Source organism: Saimiri boliviensis, chromosome 16 (genome assembly GCF_048565385.1).
Source record: "Saimiri boliviensis isolate mSaiBol1 chromosome 16, mSaiBol1.pri, whole genome shotgun sequence".
In the NCBI taxonomy this organism is placed as follows: Eukaryota; Metazoa; Chordata; class Mammalia; order Primates; family Cebidae; genus Saimiri; species Saimiri boliviensis.
In genome coordinates this window covers 80,752,708-80,771,686 of record NC_133464.1, presented here as the reverse complement: position 1 = coordinate 80,771,686, position 18,979 = coordinate 80,752,708, and the positions used below count along the sequence as shown (strand labels likewise).

Here is an 18,979-nt window from a genome sequence, read left to right as displayed (position 1 = left end):
TTGCACCATTGCACTCCAGCCTGGGTAACAAGAGCGAAACTCCGTCTCAAGAAAAACAACAACAACAACACAAATATAAGAAAGAACTGGCCAGGCGCGGTGGCTCAAGCCTGTAATCCCAGCACTTTGGGAGGCCGAGGCGGGTGGATCACAAGGTCGAGAGATCGAGACCATCCTGGTCAACATGATGAAACCCCGTCTCTACTAAAATACAAAAAAAAATTAGCTGGGCATGGTGGCACATGCCTGTAATCCCAGCTACTCAGGAGGCTGAGGCAGGAGAATTGCCTGAACCCAGGAGGCGGAGGTTGCGGTGAGCCGAGATCGCGCCATTGCACTCCAGCCTGGGTAACAAGAGTGAAACTCCGTCTCAGAAAAAAAAAAAGAAAGAAAGAAAGAAAGAAAGAACTTCTGCTTGTTGCAACAGTACACCCAAATATCAAAGCCTATAAAAAATAAATAGGCCCAGCACAGTGGCTCACACCTGTAATCCCAACACTATGGGAGGCCAAGGCAGGCAGATAGCTTGAGCTGAGGCATGCCAGATCACCCTAGGCAACAACATGGTGAAACCCTGTCTCTACCAAAAATACAAAAATTAGCCGAGTGTGGTGGTGCGCACCCATGCTGCTCAGGAGGCTGAGGAGAGGATCACCTGAGCCCAAGGGGTGGAGGCTGCAGTGAGCCATGATTGCGGCACTATACTCCAGCCTAGGTGACAAAGCGAGACCCTGTCTCAAAAATAAAATAAAAATAAACAAAGAGAGAAGTGGAAGAAGAGGTGGAGTTTTTTTGTTTTTGTTTTTGTTTTTTAATTAATTTATTTACAAAGACGGAGTTTCACCATGTTGGTCAGGCTAGTCTTGAACTCCTGACCTCAGGTGATCCGCCCACCTTGGCCTCCAAAGTGCTTGGATTACAGGCGTGAGCCACCGCGCCCGGCCAGAGCGGTGGAGTTTTGTATTTATGACTTGAATTTTGTTTCGTGACTGAGTTAACACTCATCCCAATCTACTCCATTTTTAGCCTTGAAGCATGGCAAACAGGAACCATTACAAAGACGGAAAAGAGAAGGAGGCATGGGTGGGAAACTCTGCCTCCCGTGTTTGCGCATCTTCGTGGCTGTCGTTCCACTATACCGTACCTTTTAGCATTTTGACGGCAACCTGGATTGAGACTCCTGTTTTGCTAATTCCATAAGCTGTTGCGTTCATCACCTTTCCAAAAGCACCTGATCCTAGTACCTGTCCTGCAAAGATAAATGGGTGCATTTCAAAGATGTTTCCAATGGAAAAGAAATGCTGCAGAAACATTTGGCACATTCCATTCTTACCAAACTCTAAATTTTCTCTTGGAAACTCCCATTTGAGATCATATTCATATTCTCTGAAATCAACATAGAAGTATTCATTATCTGAGGAGCCGGTCACCTGTACCATCTGCATCTGGCTTTCATACCTAAATTGCTTCAGAGACGAAATGATGAGTCAGTTAGGAATAGGCAGCTCTGCAGATAGAGGAAACAATAATGAATTTTTACCTTTGCTTTTACCTTTTTGTACTTGTGACAAATTAGCATGGTTAAAACGACAATGAAGAGGAGACAAAACCCAATTGTTGCGTAGAATGAGATGTTGTCTTGGATGAAAGGGAAGGGGCCTGCAACAAAAGAGTGTCACTCAGAGACGAAATAGAATTCCTGTGTGATATTGTGAATAGTAGACAGCTCATTATAATCTCTCACATCCTGTTTCGGTAATAATCATTTTCAGTTCTCACAAGCACTCTATGTATACTCTACTCCCCACAGACAATCAGGCAATGTCCCTGTAAAGGATACGTTTCCTTCCTAGAAAATTGCAAATTATGGTTGGGCGCGGTGGCTCAAGCCTGTAATCCCAGCACTTTGGGAGGCCGAGGCAGGTGGATCATGAGGTCAAGAGATCGAGACCATCCTGGTCAACATGGTGAAACCCCGTCTCTACTAAAAATACAAAAAAAGTAGCTGGGCATGGTGGCACGTGCCTGTAATCCCAGCTACTCAGGAGGCCGAGGCAGGAGAATTGCCTGAACCCAGGAGGCAGAGGTTGCGGTGAGCCAAGATCACGCCATTGTACTCCAGCCTGGGTAACAAGAGCAAAACTCTGTCTCAAAAAAAAAAAAAAAAAAAAGGAAAATTGCAAATTATTCTGAATCCACTCTTTGAAACCATTTACTAGGATTACAAGAATTACATCTGGGCCAGGCACGATGGCTCACGCCTGTAGTCCCAGCACTTTGGGAGGCTGAGGTGGGGGGATCATTTGAGTCCAAGAGTTAGAGACCAGCCTGGGCAACATGGCAAAACCCTGTTTCTACTAAAAATACAAAAATTAGCTGGGCATGGTGGCTGACACCTGTAAGCCCCAATACTCAGGAGGCTGAGGCAGGAGAATCGCTTTAACCCTGGAGGCAGAGGTTACAGAGAGCCAAGATCACCACTGCACTCCAGCCTGGGTGAGACTCCATCTCAAATGAGAAAAAAAAAAAAAAAAAGAATTACATGAATTTAGACCTTTAAATCCACGGGATATACAAGTCAGAGAAAAAAAAGAAGCTCATATTCCTTTTATGAAAGTCTCACATGAAAGTGAAGAAGTCAGTTTTGTGAGGTTGGTGCTCCTAATTATCAGGGTGGGCAGCCAGGTTTCAGAATTGTTTAACTTAGAAGGGGTCTAAAAAGCAAACCAAAAATTACAAAACAGCATGCTAAGGGCAAATAAGGAGGCTAACCAAAAGGAAAATGGCAGTGACTCCAAGTGATGAAATCTGCTTCTCTAGCATGAGACCCTTCCATGGAGATTCACCATACCGGGAGTTTCTGCTTCTCCCCGTCACTGTGAGTCACAAGGGCACAAGCAGGACTCCACCTCAACCCGCGAAACAGTCTAGGGATTCTTGCCTGACTCAAGAAACCCTTCCTCACGCACTGGCCCTATAGTGTCCTGTAAAATTCCCCAAGTAAAAGTGAGCAACGGGGACGAACTTCTAGTGGGGAATTCCTGATGGTGAAGTATTACAATAGCAACTGTTGTACCTGGGGAGTTTAAAAGGATCGTCTCACAAGACGTGCCAAGGGAATTGTATGCACAGCACTTGACCAGGAACCCTCTTACGGCTTCACTCACGTTGAGAGTACTGCTCGACACCCACTGTCCAAACACTTTCCTGTTAGCCCTTCTATTCCATACTCCTTCTGTGATCTCTTCTGTGCAGCTGGGAAAAAAAATGGCAGAGAAGTTAGACAGGTGAGCTGTCATCAGACTGGAAGTTAGGGTTTCTGCAGCGAGTTCTAAAAGAGATTCATGCCGGGCGCTGTGGCTCCCACCTGTAATCCCAGCATTTTGGGAGGCCAAGACAGGCAGATCATGAGGTCAAGAGATCGAGACCATCTTGACCAACATGACGAAACCCCGTCTCTACTAAAAATACAAAAATTAGCTGGGCATGATGGCGTGCACCTGTCCCAGCTACTAGGGAGGCTGAGGCAGGAGAATTGCTTGAACCTGGGAAGGGGAGGTTGCAGTAAGCTGAGATTGCGCCACTGCACTCCAGCCTGACGCCTGGCAACAGAGCAAGACTCTCTCTCAAAAAAAAAAAAAAAGAGATTCATGCAGTATAAGTTATCAGAAACAATCTATGACCATTGAGAATTATGGTCAATTCAGAAGGCGAGCATTTTAAGTCTTTCATCATTTCTTCTTAAATTGTATTCATGAAACAGTCAGTATGCCAGAGAGTTTTATGTTCTTCCATAATAAGAGACATCAATGTCCTTATTACTTGGGAGACTTGTCTGAACACTTCTTCCAGGTCCAAGATGGTAATGGGTATCCATCCGAGGAACAGGACACCTGACTTGCTGTTGCTTCCGCGAGCACCTGAGGTTTCCCTGCAGAAAAGAATGTATGAAATAAGCTCACTGGCCGGACATAGTGGTTCACTCTTATAATACCAACACTTTGTGAAGCCAAGGTGGGAGGATCGCATGTGCCCAGGAGTTCAAGACCAGCCTGGGCAACCCTATCTCTGAAAACAATAAAATAAAATAAGGCCATAGAGTATGGTACTTTCTAGAAATAGTTTCAAAGTTGCCTACAGTGCAGGCTACCCATTTACTCCAGGGCAATTTGTGCTTCTGGGAGGATGTCTCGTTCAGAATGCCTCCAGACCTCTGGTTATTTCTTCTTTCCTCCTTGCCATGCAACCTTCTGGTTGGGCAGCCTCAACCCCTCTCTGCTGCACACCATTTTTCTACTGCCAGCCTCCCCCTGGAGAGAGTCCAGGTACAGACCTCCACCTGCTTGCACACCTTAAAACGATTCTTAGCTTTAGGAGAAGTTGGACACCTCATTGTTTTATAAGACAAAGAAATGAAAATTATTAAAAACAAATAAATGAGAGATAAAGGGACTTTCAGCCTTTCCTTAACATGACCTTTTAAAATACTAAAATCAATAAAGTCACCACACTAATTCATATTCAGAGACAATGTGAAATAAGCCTTTCAGCTTCTGAGGATAAACATAGAAAGAGATAAATGGCCCGATGCGGTGGCTGTCACCTGTAATCCTAGCACTTTGGGAGGCCTAGGTGTGAGGATTCCTTGAGGCCAGGAGTTTGAGACCAACCTGGGCAATGAAGGGGGGGGGGCCCTCTCTATGAAAATGTTTTTAAAATTAGCTGAGCATGGTAGCATGTGCCTGTAGTCCCAGCTATTCAGGAGGCTTAGGTGGGAGGATCGCTTGAGCCCAGGAGTTTGAAGCTACAGGGATCCATGACCGTGCCATGGCACCCCAGACTGTGTGATAGAGACTCGGTCTTAAAAAAATGAAACAAAGGCCGGGCGTGGTGGCTCACGCCTGTAATCTCAGCACTTTGGGAGGCCGAGGCAGGCGGATCACCTAAGGTCAGGAGTTCAAGACCAGCCTGGCCACCATGGTGAAACGCGGTCTTAAAAAAAAGAAAAGAAAAGAAAAGAAAAACAAATAAGATAAAAAATAAAGAGAGATATGACCAATGCCAGTAGATCTGAGAGTAAAATTTGAAAACACTTCAGCATATAAAAACAGTTTTTTTTTTTTTTTTTTCAAAGACAGGGTTTCACCATGTTGGCCAAGCTGGTCTTGAACTCCTGACCTCAGGTGACCTGCCCGCCTCAGCCTCCCAAAGTGCTGATATTACAGGCATGAGCCACTGCGCCTGGCACAAAAACAGTTTTGTACTATCCCTTCTAAGCCATTACTTAGCTCCTCCTAGTTAAGACTAACACAGAGAAGGAATTAAAAGATAAAAATTACATTCTTGACCATTTAACTTACTTCTTATATTCAGTGTGAACATTTTGGTAAATTGGGCATCGTCATTTTCCGCATGGAATATATATTCTCCTGGCTGGTGTTTATGGTTGCAAAACTTGGATATGCTGTTTGGAAAAGAATTAAAGACAGATTTAGCCCGATTGCTACCAGAAATGCTGCAACCAATGACAGTGTGCATGGGAGGAGGCTTTCTTGAAATGCTCCCCACTTGCTAAAGTTCACTGGAAAGAGAGATGTCCATATTCTAGACCCGTCTACTCAAAATGTGGTCCACAGACAGGCAGCATCAGCATCACTATTGGCATCATCCGGGAGCTTGTTACAAATACAAGATTTCAGATCTCTGACTCAGAATCTGCATTTTAAGATGATCGCCATAGGAGTCATACGCACAACGAGAGTTGGGATTGGTGGAAGATCCTCAGAGAGACAAGAAAGTTCCTGCCCTTCTTGCTCTGGATAGACCAACTTCTCAAAACTTGTGCAGGTGGAGGAGCCTGTAGTTCAGAGGTCCTCAACCCCCGGGCCGCAGGCTGGAACCTGTCCACGGCCTATTAGGAATGGCGCTACACAGCAGGAAGTGAGCAGCAGGCAAGCGAGCTTTACCGCCTCCTGTCAGATCAGCAGAGGCATTAGATGCTCACAAAAGTGCAAACTCTATTGTGAATTGCACATGCCAGGGATCTAGGTCGTGTGTTCCATATGAGAATCTAATTCCTGACGATCTGAGGTGAAATGGTTTCATCCCGAAACCATCCCCCTACCCCCAATCTATGGAAAAATTGTCTTCCACGAAATCAATCCCTGGTGCCAAAAACATTGAGGACTGCTGCTGTAGCTGTCCTGCTTCCTGAAATGATGGTCCAAGGCAGGACCTGTCACCAATCCCTGATTTACATGGCAATGAACCGTGATGAGGGCTCAAATTCACTGTGCTTGTGCAGAAACCTGAGTGCTCTCAGCAGGCTCTAGTGCGTGCCTGGAGTACTCATCAACCACTCAATATTTTGACACAGATAAACTGATATTGGGGACTGTCCGCCACAACCAGCAGGCCTGTGGGTTGCCGAATACCGCAGTGAGATGTTGGGTGGTGCAGGAGAGGCAGGGGAGCAAGGAGCTGTTGAATGTGACTTCATGCACTCACAGTAACGAAATTGGAGAAAAAGAAAGAATTTCCCTTAAAACAGCAAAATAAATCTAAGGCTTATCAGAAGATCCCTAATTCAACCTCCAAATAGCCTACTTAAAGTTTAAAAACAGAAAGACCATGCCTGGCAGGTTAGGAAGAGGAGCCAGAGCAGATGCAGCTTTAGAGGAGGGGCGTGGAGGATGCAGAAGACCGAAGGAGTACAGCTCCTGTCCTCAGAGATACCGTAAACCCCGTGGGTGGGCAGGACCCGTGCAAGTGGAATAGTTAAAGCATTAAACCGAAGGCTAGCAGACAATCAAAGAAGGCAGAGGTCTGTGTCGGTGAGAGAAGTTCAGGGGCTTCAGAGAGGAGGCAGAAGCTCGAGCTGGATCCTCACAAATGAGTTGGTTTTCATGAGAGGGCAAAAGAAAAGGCATCCGAGGAGGAGACAAAGCAGCCACTGAAGGCGGCAGATGGGAAGTCACAGGGCTGCAGTGGGGAGGAACCGCAAGCCTCGCCCAGGAGCAGAATATCATGAACGGTATTTTATTTACTTCTTTTATTTTGTTTTATTTATTGATTGATTGATACGAGGTCTCACTCGGTTGCCCAGGCTGGAGTGCAGTGGCACGATCTTGGCTCACTACAACCTCCGCCTCCCAGGTTCAAGCAACTCCCCTGCCTCAGCCTCCCAAGCAACTGGGATTACAGGCGCACGCCACCGCATTCGGCTAATGTTTGTATTTTTTCATAGAGACGGGGTTTTGCCATGTTGGCCAGGCTTGTCTTGAACTCCTGACCTCATGTGATCCTCTCGCCTTAGCCTCTCAAAGTGCTAAGATTACAGCATGAGCCACTGCACCAGCCTTACTTTCATTTTATTCTATGTAATTTTTCTGTAGAGATGGGGTCTCATTGGTTGCCCAAGCTGGTCTCAAATTCCTGGCCTCAAGCCATCCTCCCACCTCGGCCTCCCAAAGTGCTGGGATAACAGGCATGAGTCAGGGTGTCTTGGCCTGAAACAGTGTTTTACATTCACCCACTGATGGCAGCAAAAGTTTACTGGAAGTTTAAAGGCAGCTGTAACAATCCAATAACTAACTCATTCAACTGTCAATGATAGAACCTGACTGTGATGGAAATTGAGGGCAAAACAGCAAAAACAAAAAATTGGGTTTCTGTTCTCACAGAATTTACAGTTTGGTGGTGAAGGTAGAGGGGCAATAAGCAGTTAGAGTGTGGGAAGTTTCTGTGATAGGAGAAGTAAAAGTTCAGATTTGAGGTTTCAGAGTGTGACAAGAGGAGTCAGAGAGGCAAGGAGAGAAAAGAGCAAACCCAAGAGGCACCAGAAAAAAAGAAATGGCAGGGGCTGGATTGGCTACAGAAGATAAAGGGGAGAAGAGATTCCCAGTTGGTCCCCAAGACTCAAAACATGCCTGTAATTCCAACACTTTGGGAGGCTGAGGCAGATGGACCGCTTGAGGCCAGGAGTTTGAGACCAGCCTGGGCAACCTAGTGAGATCCCATCTCTAAAAAAAAAAATCCACAAAACACCACTGCATAATTGCAGTGTTTGAGCCCACATTTGTGTGACACCAATGTTCTGTGCCCTGAACTCCTAAGCCAAGGTAATTCTGTGTATAGTGAATGACAGAATTCATCTCTCTGACCTATCAAAAGTTTCAAGCAGTTAAAAGTTGAGCTTTGGGCGGGTGCGAGGGCTGACATCTGTAATCCCAGCACTCTGAGAGGCCAAGGAGGGTGGATTACTTGAGCCCAGGAGTTCGAATTCAGCCTGGGCAACATGGCAAGACCTTGTCTCTACAGATTTTTTTTTTTTAATTAGCTGGGTGTGATGGCACACACCTGTGGTCCCAGCCACTTGGAGGTCAAGGTAGGGGAATCACTGGTGCCACTGCACTCCAGCCTGGGAAACAAGGCAAGGCCCAGGCTCAAAAAAAAAAAAAAAAAAAAAAAAGGCTGATAGTTGAACAAGGTGTTTAAGCTTGTTTTGCTTTGTTAACAGGAAGCCTGAAGAAGTAAAAAAGGAGAATTTCTTATCCTGACCTACTTCTGGACAACAAGGAGGAAATCACTGGTGAAGTGGAAACAACAGAAAGATGGGGGAAAGCCGGAGTATAGCTCTAGGAAGGAGGAGAGGAAACGGAGTGCTGAGCAGGTGCCCGACCTCAGGAAGGCAGCGTGGAAGAGGCCCACGTGGAACTGGCCCGAGAGAAGAAAGATGTGAGCTTCTAGCAGAGAAAGTGTAATTCTCTCTGGACAATGGCCAGAGTCCTGGAAAAGGAGAAGAGAGGAGATGTTAGCCAAAGCCAGTGTGGCTCACCAGGGAACAGTCAATTCAGTGGAAAAAGAATAACCCGTACAATGACGTATTATGAGGTAGACCCGAGCAAAATGTTTCATAAACGTTTTTCTTCCTCAGTCTTCCGTGCTGTCTTACTCAAGTGTGGTTTGCCACGGTTTAGAACGGAGAGCACCTGAAATATTTTTCACTCTTCTGTACAAACTCCAGGTAGGAAATTGGTCACATAAACAGCAGGAACACAAAACTGAATATCCAGGTCACTTTAAAGAGCTTTTCCTCCTGCTTTGATAGTTAACCCTGGAAACAAGGACAGCTGCAGTGACAACTGTGTCCTGAGCCCCTGGGAATTCCAAGGGGACTAACCAATTAGGCTGATTGGGAGATGCAAAGCTTCCTCTTTCCCCTAGGGGTTTTCTACAAATGGCCAGCCAGCAGGAGAGGGAGGTCAGGACATTTGAGTTGACAGTGAAACAATAACTCGGTGTCTAAGAAGATGTGTTCTCACCACAACTATGAAAAGGGGTTTCTTGGCCAGGCATGATGGCTTATGCCTATAATCCCAGCACTTTGGAGGCCAAGGGAGGCGGATCCCTTGAGGTCAGGAGTTGGAGACTAGCCTGGCCAACATAGTGAAACCCCATCTACTAAAAATATAAAAATTAAAAGAAATAAAAATTAGCCAGCATGGTGGTGTACAACTGTATCTCTGCTACTCTGGAGGCTGAGGCACGAGAATTGTTTGCAACCAAGAGGCGGAGGTTGCAGTGAGCCAAAACTGTGTCACTGAACTCTAACCTGGGCAACAAGAGTGAGACTCCATCTTAAAAAAAAAAAAAAAAAGATGTCTGGCCGGGTGCGGTGGCTCAAGCCTGTAATCCCAGCACTTTGGGAGGCCGAGGTGGGTGGATCACGAAGTCAAGAGATCGAGACCATCCTGGTCAACATGGTGAAACCCCGTCTCTACTAAAAATACAAAAAATTAGCTGGGCATGGTGGCGCGTGCCTGTAATCCCAGCTACTCAGGAGGCTGAGGCAGGAGAATTGCCTGAACCCAGAGAACGGAGGTTGCGGTGAGCCAAGATTGCACCATTGCACTCCAGCCTGGGTAACAAGAGTGAAACTCCATTTCAAAAAAAAAAAAAAGATGTCTTCTCTCTCCTCAAAATGCAAGTCATTTTTATTTTTCATTTAGCACCTAGAGGGTAGGGATTGAGAAGGACCAGGCTCTTTCCAACACCTTAGGGAGTGATTTAAACTAAAAAGTAAAAAATGCTTTATCCAAAGAGCACAGGACTATTGAAGTCGAATCAGAATGCAAAGAATAATAGAGCATGTACTGAGGAAGCTGAGAGCTTCTGGAACAGGAGAATGAAGAGCTGACAAGACCAAAGGTGGCTTTGGTTTCATAAACACAGCCCCGAGGGACAGCCACCAGGAGACCCAGGCATCGAATTTCCCCCAGGCTGCAGTCAGCGGGGCTGGTTGAACACAGCCTGGCTAAAGTTGAATCTGATCTTTTCAAGTTTCTGTCCTGAGTTAAAGTTGCAGGGGGAGGGGTGTGCTGATGAGTTCATATTTTTCTGTATAATGCCATGCTTATTTTTGATTTCAGTGGAGCTGACAAGCCTGGGAGTGTACAGCCACTTGAGACTCAATAGCAGGACCTGGCGAAGTGGCTCATGCCTGTAACCTCAGCACTTTAGGAGGCCGAGACAGGCAGATCCCTTGAGGTCAGGAGTTGGCCAAGATGACGAAACCCTGTCTCTGCTAAAAGTGCAAAAATTAGCCAGGTGATATGGCACACACCTGTAGTCCCTGCTACTCGGGAGGCTGAGGCAGGAGAATCATTTGAACCCAGGAGGCAGAGGTTGCAGTAAGCCAGGATCACACCACTGCACTCCAGCCTGGGCAACAGAGCAAGACCCTGTCTCAAGAAAGAAAAAAAAAACAAGTGTATGTATTTCTATTTTCTGTGTAAAAAATCTCACAGTTTTGAAAAGAATAAGGGTCAAGAGGCAATGCAGTGAAATAGTTCAGAACACAGACTCTGAAGCTCCCTGCTGCCGCTGGAATCCCAACTCTGCCATTGCCTGGTGATGTGAACCTGGGCAAGTCAGTTCAACTTTCTGTACTTCAGTTTCCTTTTCTGTAAAACGAAGATAATAATATTATCTACCTCGTATAGTTTTTGGAGAAATTTTCAAGATAAAAAAGCATTTACATATAAGGTGTTTACAATAGCGTCTAGCACATAGTAAACACAAAAGTTATGTTGGAGTATCATTACTGTGAGGCATATTAAGTCCAGTAATCATTTCAAATAATAATGAAATTGAGAAGCGTTAGTCTAGAATACACATAAGTGTGAAAATCACATCAAAATAAATAGAGCCCGGCTTGGTGGTTCATGCCTGTAAGCCCAGCTACTCAGGAGGCTGAGGAAAGAGGATGGCTTGAGCCCAGGAGTCTGAGGTAGAGTACACTATGATCACACCTATGAGTACTTACTGCACTCTAGCCTGGGCAACATAGCAAGACCCCATCTCTACAAAGAATAATATATATTTTTTTAAATTTCAAAGAAAGAGAAGGGAAAAAGAAGTTGATGCCCATCAACAGAAGTTAGTTAAAATAAAAATTTTTTCATTTTATTCTAAAATAAAATTTAAAAAGTGGAATTCTATGCAGCCATTAAAACAATAAGGTAGATATAACAACATACTTATTAATATAAAAAGATACTCATCATGTATTTTAAGTGAAAAATCAGATTACAAATGGTACATTATTTGCTGTTTGTACAAAGATCCATACTGCATGTTTCTATCATGGTGGTTACATAAAAAAAGTCTGCAATGTTATCTCTGGCATTGGAATTATGGGTGTTTACTTTTTTTCTTTTTTCTTTTTTTTTTTTTTTTTGTGACGGAGTTTTGCTCTTGTTACCCAGGCTGGAGTGCAATGGCACGATCTCGGCTCACCGCAACCTCCGCCTCCTGGGCTCAGGCAATTCTCCTGCCTCAGCCTCCTAAGTAGCTGGGATTACAGGCACGTGCCACCACGCCCAGCTAGTTTTTTGTATTTTTGGTAGAGACGGGGTTTCACCATGTTGACCAGGATGGTCTCGATGTCTCGACCTCGTGATCCACCCACCTCGGCCTCCCAAAGTGCTGGGATTACAGGCTTGAGCCACCGCGCCCGGCTGGGTGTTTTCTTTTTTAAGGCAATTTCAGAAAAAAAAGAATGAATAAAGGGTACTGGCTTTTCCTTGTGTGATTGGGCCAGTAATTTAGCATAAATTTCCACATTTCATAAAATGGGATTATGAGGATTAAATGAGACAATGCACCTACAGGACATGATAAGAGCTGAAAAGAAGGATCTTTTGTTCTCACTGAATGACTTCATAAACTGCGGTTAATAACTTACAACCGAGTGGGGTCTTGGAAAGACCTGTAGCCAGGAATGCTGTCCCAAACTGCAGAAGTGAATGGGAATGGGATTTAGGTAGGAGCTGCTGGTATTTCACTAGACTCACTTTTCCCCCATTTTCCCTTCTTTCCGTCTATGCTCAAGGCTCAACTCCTTCAGAAAATAGGGAAAAGAAAAAAAAAAAAAAAAAAAAAGCTCCTCCCGGGCCGGGCACAGTGGCTCACACCTATAATCCAAGCACTTTGGAGGCCAAGGCGGGCAGATCACCTGAGGTCGGGAGTTCAAGACCAGCCTGACCAACATGGTGAAACCCCACCTTTAAAAAAGAAAAAAAAAACGGGGAGTTGGGGAGAGAGAGCATGGGGAGAAATGCCAGATATAGGTGAAGGGGAGGAAGGCAGCAAATCACACTGCCATGTGTGTACCTATGCAACAATCTTGCATATTCTTCACATGGACCCCAAAACCTAAAATGCAAAAAAATGAAAAGAAAAAAATTTAAAAAAAAAGAAAAAAGAAGTAAATAATAATTTTAAAAAGCTCCTCCCCAGGCTCCATAATCTTCCTTGATTGCATGTCACTCATTGTATGTGACAGCCTGCTTTTCAGTTTACAGTTCTTCTGAGCAGAACGCTGGCTCACCACCCAGAACCCAAAGGACCACTACATGGCTATAAGCACTCCGTTAGTGCCTACGGTGTACAAAACTTAGATTCACAGAGTTGGAAAATTAAATATTTCTGGGAAAAGGAAAACATCAGGCTTAGGCAAGTCTAAGGAGAATCTTTCAGAAGAGATTACTAAGTATTTACAACAGTCCCATTCCTTTTTTCTCCCATGAAAGTGGGAAAAGCTAAGGTAGATCTGGTATTTGTAATTAAGTCTGTCTGAGATAGGAAATTATACAAACGAATGGCTGAAATGTCTGGAAAACCTTAATCAGGACCAGGATACCTGGATGGCTAGAAAGTTATAATTTAATAAAATGTAAACATGTAAAAGCAAGTCCTAGTAAACTTTAGCGTAATATTTGAGGAAGTAAATTGGAGAAATGAAGCCAGGAAAGTGGGGAAGCTGAGAGATTTCTGGTGCACACGCCATGACCACACCAAAGTTTTTTCAGGGTAGTGTTATTACAGGGGCCTTTCAGTCACAGAGTTTTAAGAAATTGTATCACTTTGCTTGTAAAATCTTGATACCTGATTAAAATACTGTACTTCCCAAGCCAAATTCAGTTCAATTACATTACTGAATCTAGAGGTAGGTAAAGAATGCTCACGCACTATTATTTCAGCTTACTAGTAAATTTGAAACTTTCTATAATAAAAAGTCAAAAAGAAAGATGGGGGCAGTGGCTCACACTGAGTTATAGCTACTGAGAAGGCTGAGGCAGGAGGATCACTTCAGCCCTGGAGTTAGAATCCAACCTGGGCAACATTGTGCAACCCTGTCTCTAAAAAGCAAAAAGAAGGGCCAGATGCAGTGTTTCAAGCCTGTAATCCCAGCACTTTGGGAAGCTAAAGGGGGCATATCACTTGAGGTTAGGAGTTCAAGACCAGCCTGGCCAACATGGCGAAACCCTGTCTCTACAACAAATGCAAAAAAATTAGCTGGGTGGGGTGGTGCACACCTGTAATCCCAGCTACTAGGGAGGCTGAGGCAGAAGAATCACTAGAATCCAGGAGATGGAGGTTGCAGTGAGCTGGAATTATTCCACTGCACTCCAGCGTGGGCAACAGAGTGAGACTCTGTCTCAAAAAAAAAAAAAAAAAAAAAAGCAGGCCGGGTGCAGTGGCTCACGCCTGTAATCCCAGCACTTTGGGAGGCCGAGATGGGCATATCACAAGGTCAGGAGATCAGGACCATCCTGGCTAACACAGTGAAACCCCATCTCTTAAAAAACAAAAAACAAAAAACAAAAAACAAAAAAAGGCCAGGCGCAGTGGCTCAAACCTGTAATCCCAGCACTTTGGGAGGCCGAAGCGGGTGGATCACAAGGTCAAGAGATCGAGACCATCCTGGTCAACATGGTGAAACCCCGTCTCTACTAAAAATACAAAATATTAGCTGGGCGTGGTGGCGCATGCCTGTAATCCCAGCTACTCAGGAGGCTGAGGCAGGAGAATTGCCTGAACCCAGGAGACGGAGGTTGCGGTGAGTCGAGATCGTGCCATTGCACTCCAGCCTGGGTAACAAGAGCGAAACTCCGTCTCAAAAAAAAAAAAAAAAAAAAAAAAAAAAGCAAGAAATGAATGAAAAGTTGAAACGACCCCTGACTATAATCTAATCTGCCATCCCCATCTCAACACAGAGCTTCATGTGGAGAGGAAAAGACATTTAGAGCACTCAGAGGTGTGTTCACATTTTTTGTTCTTCCTTTCTTGTTCAGTATTTTGAGCATGTTTCATGAAGAAGGAGAGTCCATCTTTCCTTTGCATGTGTCATCAGTGGCCCATAATACCTGGTACGTTGTTAGTAACAACAACGCACATCACTAACACAAACACTGTAGCTCTTCAAGAACTTTTAAATACAATCAACACTGAGTACTGGGTGTTGTGCTAAGAGCCATGTGCATGGTCCTGGTGGTGAAGAGGATGCTGTTGACTCATCTTTGGCCCAGACTATGCACTGTGATTCTAGATACGATGATGAATTCATTCATGTATTAAACACACACGGAACAAGGCATTGTACAATGATAAAGAAACGGCAGCACACCTATTCTTAAAGTTTATGAACTCCCTGGTGAGATGCAAGATACAACTCTGTTACCAGATACGTAGGAATGAGTGAGGTACAAAACATTATAGGAGTCAGAATCTCCCCTAATTCATTCATCTACCTCTGTAGGATAACAAACTGGGGTCTCGGGTATGGATTGTGGCCATGGAATAAAACTAAATGAATGAGCCCACTCCATTGGCCCATGACCCATGTATCAGTGACATATCACCAATCACCCCAATTGGTGATGCGGTAAAATCTCAAAAGGTTATACCAGATATCACTAGCACAGTAGCAATCTGCGTGCATTTTGAGGGGAGAGGGAGAGCCACATTACCTTATCCACTCTTGCAGCCACTCACAGCATCACACCCCAAATACCAAAAATTTAGTATTTGTTTAACTAAATTGAATTGAGCCTTATCTCTTTGAATCGGGTTCAGAAGATATTCCCATAATGCTAAGTGCTTATCTAACATGGGGAGAGGATACAAAGGAGAGAAGGGATGGTGATATGCTGATTTCCTTCTGAACACAGGCCAAGTGGTAATCAAGTCAACTAGGGTAGGGAGGGGCTGACTTCTCAACCTTCAACATTTAAAAGCTTGATGGGCCAGACGTGGTGGCTCACGTGGCTACTGAGAGCTTGAAATGTGACTAGTCCAAACTGAGCTGTACTCTGATTGTAAAATACATGCTAGATTTTGAAGACTTAGTATTTAAAAAAGGATGTAAAATAGATCATTAATAATTTTCATATTAGCTGGGCTCTGTGGGTCACACCTGTAATCCCAGCACTTTGGGAGACCAAGGCAGTTGGATCACTTGAGGTCAGGCATTCGAGACAAGCCTGGCCAATATGAAGAAACCCCATTTCTACTAAAACTACAAAAAAAATTAGCCAGGTGTGGTGACAGGCACCTATAATCCCAGTTACTCAGGAAGCTGAGGCAGAAGAATCACTTGAACCCAGGAGGAGGAGGTTGCAGTGAGCTGAGATCACGCCACTGCACTCCAGTCTGAGTGACAGAGCAAGACTCTGTCTCAAAAAAAAAGCTCGATGGTTCTCAGCTCACTGCAACCTCCACCTCCGAGGTTCAAGCAATTCTCCTGCCTCAGCCTCCCAAGTAGCTGAGAATACAGGCACCCGCCACCACACCTATTTTTTTTTTTTTTTTTTTTTGTATTTTTATTAGAGACAGGGTTTTACCATGTTGGCCAGGCTGGTCTTGAACTGCTGACCTCAAGAGATCCACCAGCCTCAGCCTCCCAAACTGCTGGTATTACAGGCGTTGAGTCACCACGTCCAGCCAAGTCTGCATTCTTTTTATTTTATTTTATTTTTGGAGACGGAGTTTCACTTTTGTTACCCAGGCTGGAGTGCAATGGCGCAATCTCAGCTCACCACAACCTCTGCCTCCTGGGTTCAGGCAATTCTCCTGCCTCAGCCTCCTGAGCAGCTGGGATTACAGGCATGCGCCACCATGCCCAGCTAATTTTTTATATTTTTAGTAGAGACGGGGTTTCACCATGTTGACCAGGATGGTCTCAATCTCTTGACCTTGTGATCCACCCGCCTCGGCCTCCCAAAGTGCTGGGATTATAGGCGTGAGCCACCGTGCCCGGCTGTCTGCATTCTTAACTACTTTAAAAATGAATGCTCTGAACATTGAGGGGTTTGAGTAAGAGACAGTAGACAACTCTATGCAAACCCTGCACTGACATTCTAAAAGTCCCAGCAAGGACCAGTTACAAATCCGTTTTAGGTATAAAGAGTAGCACAATAATCATGAAACAAACACTTAGCAGAATCAAGATGAAAAGAACTCCCAGTCTTCAAGTATAACAGTACTATCCAGTTCAATATAATGTGGGTCACAACTACAAGACTTGTACATCATTTACAAATTCTGTTAGCTACATAAAGTAAAAGGAAGCAGGTGAAATTTAAGTTCAAAATATATTTCATTTAATGCAATATATCCAAAATACTATCATTTTAATATACAGCCAATATAACAATATTTTTTTAATTTTGTTTTTTGTTTTTTGGTGCCATGACTCAGATAACAATTATTTTTATTCTATTATTATTATTTTTTTCTTTTTGTGGCAGGGTCTTGCTCTGTCATCCAGGCTGGAGTTCGGTGGCATGATCACAGCTACTACAACCTCAACCACCTGGGCTCAATCAGCCCTCCAACCTCAGCCTCCAGAGTAGCTGGGACTAAAGGTGTACACCAGCACACTCAACTCACTTCTGTATTTTTGTAGAGATGGGGTTTTGCCATATTGCGCGGGCTGGTCTCAAACTCCGAGGCTCAAGTGATTCGCCCACCTCGGCCTCCCAAAGTGCCGGGATTACAGGTGTGACCCACAGAGACCAGCCAATATGAAAATTATTAATGATCTATTTTACATCCTTTTTTTTCATACTAAGTCTTCAAAACCTAGCATGTATTTTACAGTTAGAGTACATCTCAATTTGGACCAGACACATTTCAAGTAGTCAGTAGCCAAGTGTGGCTGATGGCTGCTATACCGGACAGCACAGATCTAGACCTGTGTTAGGAATCACCAAAGGTTCTCATTAAAAAAGCAGAATCTGAATGTTTTGCCCTAGTTTTGAGCCAGCAGGTCTGGACTGGGAGTCAGAAATACACACTTTAAACATTTGCTCAGATGATTCTTATATAGTTGATCGATAGACCACATGCTGAGAAATGATGATTTATTCTAGTTCATTGACTTGTTTAAAAGATAACATGTGCGTCTCAGTCTCTCATAGTCCAGTCCAAAACCATGTTCTATAGCATTAAAGAGATAAGAGATGTCATAACTATAGAAGATGCAGGGGAAAGTTGCTTTCTGTTTTTCAAAGAAGGAATGGAGAATTCCTCCCTTAAGAGAATCTTGTGGCTGGGTGTGGTGGCTCATGCCTGTAATCCCAGCACTTTGGGAGGCCCAGTTGGGGTGAATCTCCTGAGCTCAGGAGTTCAAGACCGGCCTGTGCAACATGGCAAAACCCTGTCTCTACCAAACACACAACAAATTAGTTAGGCATGGTGGTGTGCGCCTGTGGTTTCAGCTACTTGGAGGCTGAGGTGGGAGGATCACTTGAGCCTAGGAAGTGGAGGTTGCAGTGAGCCAAGATCGCACCACTGAACTCCAGCATGGGTGACAAAGTAAGACCTCATCTCAAAAAAAGAAAGAAAAGAAAAGAAAAATTATTATTTTTTTCAAAAAAAGAATCTTTCATAGTTTCTCATACAAATCTCCAGGAAAACATTTTCCATTTTCCTTCAGCATTTATTACTGGGTTATTTCTGCATGTATTTTTTGAAAATTTAAATCAATACCTTATGAGTAATTTCTTCTGTTTTTAAGGAGTTTTACTTCCTCAATCATCTGCAAATGTTTTAGGGGAGACTCAGTGGACTATACACTGCACTCTCAAACAGGAAGTAACTACCCTGTGACTCAGAAAATGCCACAGAACCAGACTCACACTAGACCAGACTAATGCGGTTATTTCTGTGTTCATGCAGCAGGCTATATTATCTAAAGCAATGGTAAGACTGCTACTGTATCCTCACATCTGCTGTTTGTTTTCTCATCTCCAGTTTCAACTCAATAATAGTTAAACTCATAATAAGTGAATTTGCTTCCATAAGTATAAAAGTGTCCTTCTTGGCCGGGCATGGTGGCTCATGCCTGTAATCCCAGCACTTTGGGAGGCCAAGGAGGGTGGATCACGAGGTCAGGAATTCAAGACCGTCTGGCCAAGATGGTGAAACTCTGTCTCTACTAAAAACGCAAAAAATTAGCCAGACGTGGTGGCAGTCGCCTGTAATCCCAGCTACTTTGGAGGCTGAGGCAGAGAATTGCTTGAAACCAGGAGGTGGATGTTGCAGTGAGCCGAGATTGTGCCACTGTACTCCAGCCTGGGAGATAGAGTGAGACTGAAACACACACACACACACACACACACACACACACACA

General features: G+C 44.3%; 1 protein-coding gene across 7 annotated transcripts in view; it reads right to left on the bottom strand.

Annotated features, from left to right (window-relative positions):
• FLT3 (fms related receptor tyrosine kinase 3) overlaps positions 1-18,979 on the bottom strand; it is a 133,582-nt gene that overhangs the window by 33,295 nt on the left and 81,308 nt on the right. For all 7 annotated transcript variants that reach the window (XM_074387905.1, XM_074387907.1, XM_074387906.1 and 4 more), the window contains 6 exons: positions 5,361-5,464; positions 3,823-3,931; positions 3,077-3,255; positions 1,553-1,659; positions 1,334-1,466; positions 1,145-1,249 (listed from right to left, as the gene is read on the bottom strand). In XM_074387905.1, coding sequence (XP_074244006.1) covers positions 1,145-1,249; positions 1,334-1,466; positions 1,553-1,659; positions 3,077-3,255; positions 3,823-3,931; positions 5,361-5,464 — 737 coding nt within the window. The remainder of the gene's footprint in view (positions 1-1,144; positions 1,250-1,333; positions 1,467-1,552; positions 1,660-3,076; positions 3,256-3,822; positions 3,932-5,360; positions 5,465-18,979) is intronic.